Consider the following 7,909-nt stretch of genomic DNA (forward strand, 5'->3'; position numbering starts at 1 on the left):
TTGATGTCCTTTTTCACCACATTGCTTCAAACGTCCGATTGTAGAGCCGCAAACCATGACAGGGTAAATGGCTTTATCAAATTGTACAACTGAACTTGCTGCAATTACAGTATACACCTTGGTGCTGCAATTCGAACTGAAGTTTACGGGTTCTGTTTCCGAAACAGACAACAGGATTTCTTCTGCCAACTCCCCCGCATTCACGCTCGAAGCGAGAATTGATGAAACGAAAGCAAAAAACTTCATTTGATTGTGAAGATTGCACGAAGTGGTGAATCATCATTGCATGTAGGAATGTTCGCGAACGTCGGACTATCCATCCTTCGTTGACGTCTATCCATCCTTCGTTGACGTCTATCCATCCTTCGTTGACGTCTATCCATCCTTCGTTGACGTCTATCCATCCTTCGTTGACGTCTATCCATCCTTCGTTGACGTCTATCCATCCTTCGTTGACGTCTATCCATCCTTCGTTGACGTCTATCCATCCTTCGTTGACGTCTATCCATCCTTCGTTGACGTCTATCCATCCTTCGTTGACGTCTATCCATCCTTCGTTGACGTCTATCCATCCTTCGTTGACGTCTATCCATCCTTCGTTGACGTCTATCGTACCTCAATTATGATCTGATCGTGGGGGAGGAGAAGGACGAGTCCGCCTTCATCTTCACGGGGGTTGGTTTGGAAGGAGGGGGGTTTGGAAGGAGGAGGGTTTGGAAGGAGGGGGTTTGGAAGGAGGGGGTTTGGAAGGAGGGGGGTTTGGAAGGGCCTGTTTTGCTCGCTCTTCGTTATTTATATCAAAAGCAAATCGAAAACACAAAAAAAATTTTTAGTCGGTTTGCCGAACATTGCAAGGCGTGTGTCACGAAAGCAGGCGGTAAAATTGAGGGGTTAGTAGCAAAATCTGTTCGAGTGTGTACATTCTTGTCCCTGGGAAGCTGCAGCAAACCCATAACATCCCGAGGGACAAGTAGGGGACCCAACTGCATTCATCTTAGGACAGAACGTCATTCCGTCTTGGAGTTCATATTTCTGGAATGAATTCGTAACGTAATTCTTTGATCGGAAAAAAAGAAAGAACGAGTTGAAGTGAGCTGGCCGATCACTGGGATTGAAGGGACCGTGACTAATAATTTCGCGTAATGAGAGACCAACAGAACTACAGGTTCCAAAGAGGTGGCAGTAGAGGAGGAAGCAGAGGTGGCAGTAGAGGAGGAAGCAGAGGGTGGCAGTAGGGGAGGCAGACATGCTGGAAGAATCCCAGATGAGAAGAGGGGGAACGCATTCAGGAATGACAGGAATTGTGGAGGGATGAGAATCACTGAATTGCGAAGGCCTAAAAGTGCAGAAGACAGAAAACGTCTTGTTCAGAAATTAAATTGGGAAATTAGCAAATTGGGACAGGAACGAAAACTTGGTGAAGCCGTTCAGGTGTTCCGTCGACTCTTGGATTTAGGATTAGAACCCACGATTGTCAGTTATACATCTTTGCTTAATGCGTATGTTCGAGCGAATGAAACATCGAAGGCGTTGGGACTATTTCAATCGATTTTGCGTGCTCCAGGGGAATCTCGAGAATGGTATGCCCCGAAGAGATTGCTACATCCGAATATTATCACCTATACAACGATAATGAAGGGGTTGTGCAACGACGGGAAACTCGTTCAAGCTTGGGACATCTTATGGGGTTTACTGTTGTCTCTGTTCCAGGATACAACGTCGGAGATCCTTCCAAATGCTCGAACTGTCAACACGTATTTAAGGGGTTGTGTCCGAAGCGGAGATGCTTTTTCGTCGTGGAGTTTATTTAGGATTTGCAAATGTATCAACGAACGAATCTCAGTGCAACTGTTCGATGGATGCTCAGTGGCAATGATTGTCAAACTGTTAGCGCATGCACAAAGACTGAATGAGGCTTTGGAGGTTATCGATTATTTTGAAGCGTTGGCAGCTAAACAGGTTTGTGAGAATAAATCGTCATTCGAAGAGGAAAAGGAAGAGGAAAAGAAAGAGGAAAAGGAAGAGGAAAAGAAAGAGGAAAAGGAAGAGGAAAAGGAGGACAACAATGATGCGACGATGACCAGTGAATCAGTTCCATGCGAGAATCATCAAGAAGACAAGATCGATTATTCAATCCCAGTAGAAGTGTTTATCGACATTGCACTTTGTTACGCAATTCGAGGGAAAGTGAAGCGATCAAAAAAGTATCTTTTAAGGGCACAATCCAGATTGGATGAGTTTCAGAAACAGAATCTAGATTTAAAGTTTTTAAGACATCGCTCGAGTGAACAACAAAGAGAAATCGATAATATCACCAGATTTGTATCAACTGTTCCAAATGGAATTGAAATCGATCAATATAGAAGGATGTTCTTTTATGCCACAGAAGGATCCCGCGTGTCTCTGAATCGATTGAAACAACAACTGGAGGAGTTGGAAATTGGGTTCGAGTTCAACGATGATTGGGAAATATCGATGGATGATGATTCCAATGACAAACTTCAAGGAATTGAAAACCTTGGGATAGCCAGATTCGACTCGAGTGTATATAAACAAATTTTGGGACAATGCTTCAAGAAAGACAAATTTAGTTTCGACCGGATATTTCAAAACTCAAATCCATTAAAATTAGAAATTTGCAGCGGATCTGGGGATTGGGTTGTTGCTCAATGTTTATCTTCGAAGACTGTCAACTGGATTGCTATGGAATTACGGCATGACAGAATATTTCAAGTAGGATCCTTAAATTGTTTTGATTCGTCTGATGGCTCCATTTTCAGATATTTTCCAAGGCTTTCATGTCAGATGTAGACAATCTTTGTATTATTGGAGGTGATGCTACGATCGCTATAAATTCTAAGTTCCGATCAAAGTGCATTGAAGAGGTAATTTTGAAATCTCAAGCGGTTCACATCTTTGTCGTATTTCTCGCTAGGTGTATATTAATTTTCCAGAACCTCCTCCGTACTTCGATCATCCAAATCATCTTCTCTCCTCGTCATTCTTTCGATTATTACATCCGTGAGCGCGACTGCCTTTTTGTATTCAACACTCAATTTCAGTCAACACGCTCTGGAATTGCGTCTTTAATGATTCAAGATTTTTTATTTCAACTCCCCTTCCATGTTTCTCTTTTCAGTATCCTCAAAACTTCTGCAAAAGTCTTTCTCGTCTCCGATAATATTCCTTACATCAATTCAGTCTCAGTGAATGTCCAAGCCTCGCTCTCATCGATCTACAGCTTTCCTACGACTTCTGTCGTTCATGGTCTTCCGCCGTGTTTTGATTCAACTTCAACGTCATACTTCGATAGGTGAGATAACAATTCCTATCCTTCTTCATTTTTCTGTTTTCTGTTTTTAGGTTGTGGTTGAATGGGAATCGAGATTCTCGCGGCTACGTCGTCTTCACAGCATCCTAATCATTGAATATATCAATTGACTTCCCCAGAATTCACAACGGCTATTCAATCAATCAGTCGACCGCGATATGAACAGATCGCAATGCCTGTTGTTGCTGCTTCAACGAGAGGTCTACAACTCCCAAACACCTCCTGTCTAATGAAGTGAGTTGACGGTCACAACAGGGCGGCTGGTCGTGGAAGCATTTTTTGAATCGAGAACACAAAGTTTAAGATCAAATGCAACTGCCTTGTCTTGAAAGAGGTGTCACTTTTGAACGAACATTTTGGCTGCCAAGGTGTCCTCTTTTTTTGGGTTCAACATAGGAGGTGGAAGACGTTCTCAGTCAAAAAATACGTGAAAATGACATCCATAAATGAAACTCAAAAATTAGATCAATGTCTTGAGTGGGAATGACGACGGTGACGCTTATGATGATGTTTCTCTGATTTCCGAGCACCTCTGTCTTGTGTTACTCTTTCCGAGTGGCGCATTGAGTGAGTTGAGATGTTGCTGGCTCCTTCTGAACTTGGATCGATACGGAGTTTACCGTTCCTCCAAGCATTTTTGAATGATCCTTGATAATCTCCATCTCGTAAAATTGATGCAATTCCGGAGTGTTTAATTGTTGCTGCCAAATTTTCAACTTCGCATAAACTCGCTGCTGTCTGAGCTGCAAGGTTGGACACCTGCTGCATGTAGTTCTCGGATTGGGAGATAGCTGCGTCATCCATGAATTCAGCGGGAATTGGGACTTCAATGAACCGAGGAACGTACATATTCAAGTCAACTGTCTGGTATTTCGGCTTAAGTTGAGGCATTGTGTATTCGAATGTCGTTGTCGCTTCAACCGGAACCGGAACATGACGGACGATGTCTTGCGGAACTTCTACCGTTACGTATTCAGGTATCGGCTTATCAACCTAGAAGATGACAATTGTATTTTTGAGTTATTCGACGGTCCACTTACGTATTGAGGAACTGGGACTTCTCTGATGACGATTTCCTCCCGAATTTCTGGGACTTCGATGATTTTTTCGACCGGGACTTCTCTATATTCGATGTCTGGAATCTGCAAACAAAGAAATGATGTGGGGAATCCATAGACAAGAACTAGACATCAAGAGATTCCTTGGGAGTCACACCTCGTGGGTTTTGGATAGATAAAATATAGAGAGTCACTTACTTCAACTATTTTCTCTTGTTTTATAATTCTTGGGACTTCAATGACTCGCTCTTGGTATTGAACAAGTGGAACCTCTTTGATCTTCTCTTGATATACCTGATAACACCGATTGATTTTATGAACTACAACAATTAAATGAGACAAATTGGTCAAATCAACCCTCATTCCATAGAAGAAATGCGACATAGAATGCGACCAAATGATGAGCTTGTCTCTCTCCCTTCCCATGACTCAATCAGCCATGAAATTTCTACCTTTTCAGGAACTTCGATGATTTTTTCGACCTGATTTGAAATCACGATAAGCCTGATTTATCAGAACCGTGGACTCACGTAAATGATTTCAGGGACCTCGATAATCTTTTCTTGCACAACCTGTCAAAATACGCTTCAAAAATAGGCGCTAACCACTTCCCTTTATCGGAACGCACACATCTTGAAAATACTATTTTACCGGTTTGGCAATTTCGATGATTTTCTCGCGAATTTTTTGCGTTTCTTCAACCATGTGTTCCGTCACAACTCGTTCAGGAACTACAATGACTTTTTCAATGACTTCTTCTCTGACGACTTTTTTGGGCACCTGACAAACGAACTCATCAAACATGAGACTCAAAAATGATGAATCGCACCTTAATTTCATGTTCAATGACTTTTTCACTAATGACTGATCCCTTATGTTCCACCCTTTGAGACATATAAGCCGCAGATTGCGCACTCCCGGTACGGCCAATTCTATGGTAAGAGGGGGCCATTTGCAGCATTTTAATAACAAAGAAGCCTTAAAAAATTGAAAGCGCCTTCTGCAGGTTTTGTCCGCTGCTTGTCAGAAGCCCGAATGAGATCTGCATGCACAGAGGGGAGAAAGAGACATGTTGTGCTTCCGTCTTTTACAAAAATAGATCAGAAAACGAATGAGGTGAAGCAGAAAAGTAACATGATTCTCATCTAGTGGAATCTTTTGTTTGTTCCATCGTCTTCAATAATTCTCTCAATTCTTCCGGAAGTTCTTCGACGTACTGATGCTGTAAATCCTTGGGTAGAGAATCCCGTCCAATCCATCTCGCCTTCCATATCGGCCAAACCTGAATAAAGATCAATTTGAAACAAGACTGATGAATTCATTCTTACTCGGCATACAACACGCCCTAGAATATGTTCCACTGGTACAGGCCCATAATGCCTTGAATCGTGAGAATCTCTGGTATTATCTCCCTATAAAACGATTAATATTGGGGTGCGCTAACTTGGATTGTGTAACACAAACCATCTCACTCACTTGTAGCCAAACATGATCTGCAGGGATTCTAAACAAACCAGGGAACTCTTGCTCATAATGCTGTCGGTATCTGATATGGAACCAATCAGCATCATTTGGAAGAACAATAAAATCACCAGGCTAGCGAAAATCACAAATGAGAAATAAACAAGTGAATGTGTTGAAACTCACTAGAGCAGCAATTCTCTTGCAGACTTTCACTGAGTTGCTGCCACCCGACAAAGCAATGACAACATCCCCACGCTTGATATTATCGGTTGATTTCGTCCATCTTAAACTGGGAGGGAGTTGGGACTTCAAATGTCCCAACCGGTATCCGAATCGTTCGAATAAGAGTAAATCCCCATTCCCTTCAACAAGCGGTTGCATGGATGGTCCCACGGCCTATGATGAAGGTATCGAACAGATATATCGACTACGGTGTCGAATATATATATCGACTACGGTGTCGAATATATATATCGACTACGGTGTCGAATATATATATCGACAAAGGTATCGAATATATTTATCGATGATATTTTCAGAGACGCTTACAGGACAAAAATCGAAAACATTTTCATGAATCCAAGAGATGAGGGTGACAGCAATAAAAAGTTTCCCAGAAAATATAAAAATACTTGAAGTACTTGAGAATATCGAGTTGGGGGGTTCTGGTTTACTTTGGGAAGAATAGAAACGTGAAGACAGACGAAACCCGCTGCATCGCGGTTTGGAAGATAAAATGAAAAGAAAAGGAGAATGATTTATCGCCGGATCCACGAACTTCGCTAACTGGTGATAGAATCGAGGAAGTGCCATGTTCTGCTCTTTAACAGGTTCGATCATGTTAAGATCATAAAATACAATTCGTTTGTAGAGAGATATAAAAAAGCAGCCAAGTAACGACAGCTATCCATAGATTTGTCCAAGTACCCCCCAAATAGAAAGACATGTTGAGAATAAAGAGAAGAGTTGATGGTTGATTCTGGGGCTACTGATTATATCTTGGGATCATTGATGTCTGAACAAATCATAAGAATCGGAAAAGATGAAAAAATTTCCAACAATGTCCTTCGTCCCTTAAATGTTTGGAGGACTTTCAATATTCAATGATGACGGAGCGAACGACGTGAATTCTGCGCTATCGAATCCATATCCCCGTTGTCTTCGGGGAGTCGATCCGGATTCCTCTTGAATTGGGGGACAGAGGTTGTTTGAATTGGGACTGCACGATGTTCCTAGTCTTGCAATTTTTGTCGGTGGACTATACACGCCATAATCAGGTGAACTATAAACACCATAATCAGAAAGAACGAAGGACTTTGATGTGGGAAGAATTTCTAGGACGAAGGATTGCGGGGGGTCGATGATGTCAAGACGCCTTCGCTTTGTTCTCTCAATTGAAAGATTTGCGGTGACTGTTGCCATGATGGAAAATTGAAGCGCAGTCTCAGATACAAATGATTCAATATTTATACGCTGAGAGCTCCTTTTTTAGAGCACTTCAAAACCACAATAGCAAAAGACAGCCACGACGCCCATAAAAGTCCCCGTGAACCTGTCCCTGCTGCACCAGTAGCAGTTGATGAAAAGACGTCGACTAGAAAATGGAACAGACAGCACGGAACGAATCGATGATAGAGAAAGCGGCAACGACAATGAAGAGGATGAAGGAATTGAATTGGGACAGAAAGAATTGAAAACTAGAACAAGAAAAAGAAGAAGAAAGAGGAGAAACGCTAAGGAGATCGATTTTAATCTCAAATCTGAAAATGAGGATCTGCAGCATCAATGGATTGATGTTATTAATACGCTCGTCGCTCGACATGTTAGTGAATTGGGTCAATCTTCCAAGTTGTTCAATAAAACAATTCTAGATGATTGTATTCTTTTGATAAAAAAGAGGATTTCATGGATATTATATCGAATAGATGATCGAAGAACATCATCAATCGATAAATCAGATTCTCTTCAACTGAATGGAATCAACTTCTTGAAGTCAATCCTCCTCTCAAGTGATCAATTCTTGTCATTTTTATCGCAAGACGCAGAAGCTGAGCAA

The 7,909-nt window shown here is 41.8% G+C and overlaps 1 protein-coding gene across 1 annotated transcript; it reads right to left on the reverse strand.

Moving 5' to 3' along the window:
• Positions 1-242: 242 nt before the first annotated feature.
• LOC129618098 (probable splicing factor, arginine/serine-rich 7) lies at positions 243-593 on the reverse strand. The gene has a single exon (XM_055532971.1). It carries the CDS (start codon positions 591-593, stop codon positions 243-245), a length of 351 nt encoding a protein of 116 aa, XP_055388946.1.
• Between the last annotated feature and the right edge of the window lie 7,316 nt (positions 594-7,909).

Source organism: Condylostylus longicornis, unplaced genomic scaffold (genome assembly GCF_029603195.1).
Source record: "Condylostylus longicornis isolate FDR11 unplaced genomic scaffold, ASM2960319v2 ptg000726l, whole genome shotgun sequence".
Taxonomy (NCBI): Eukaryota; Metazoa; Arthropoda; class Insecta; order Diptera; family Dolichopodidae; genus Condylostylus; species Condylostylus longicornis.

Bases quoted from the DNA above. Each gene is read 5' to 3' on its own strand.
- LOC129618098 (XM_055532971.1), bottom strand. From the start codon at position 593: ATGGATAGACGTCAACGAAGGATGGATAGACGTCAACGAAGGATGGAT.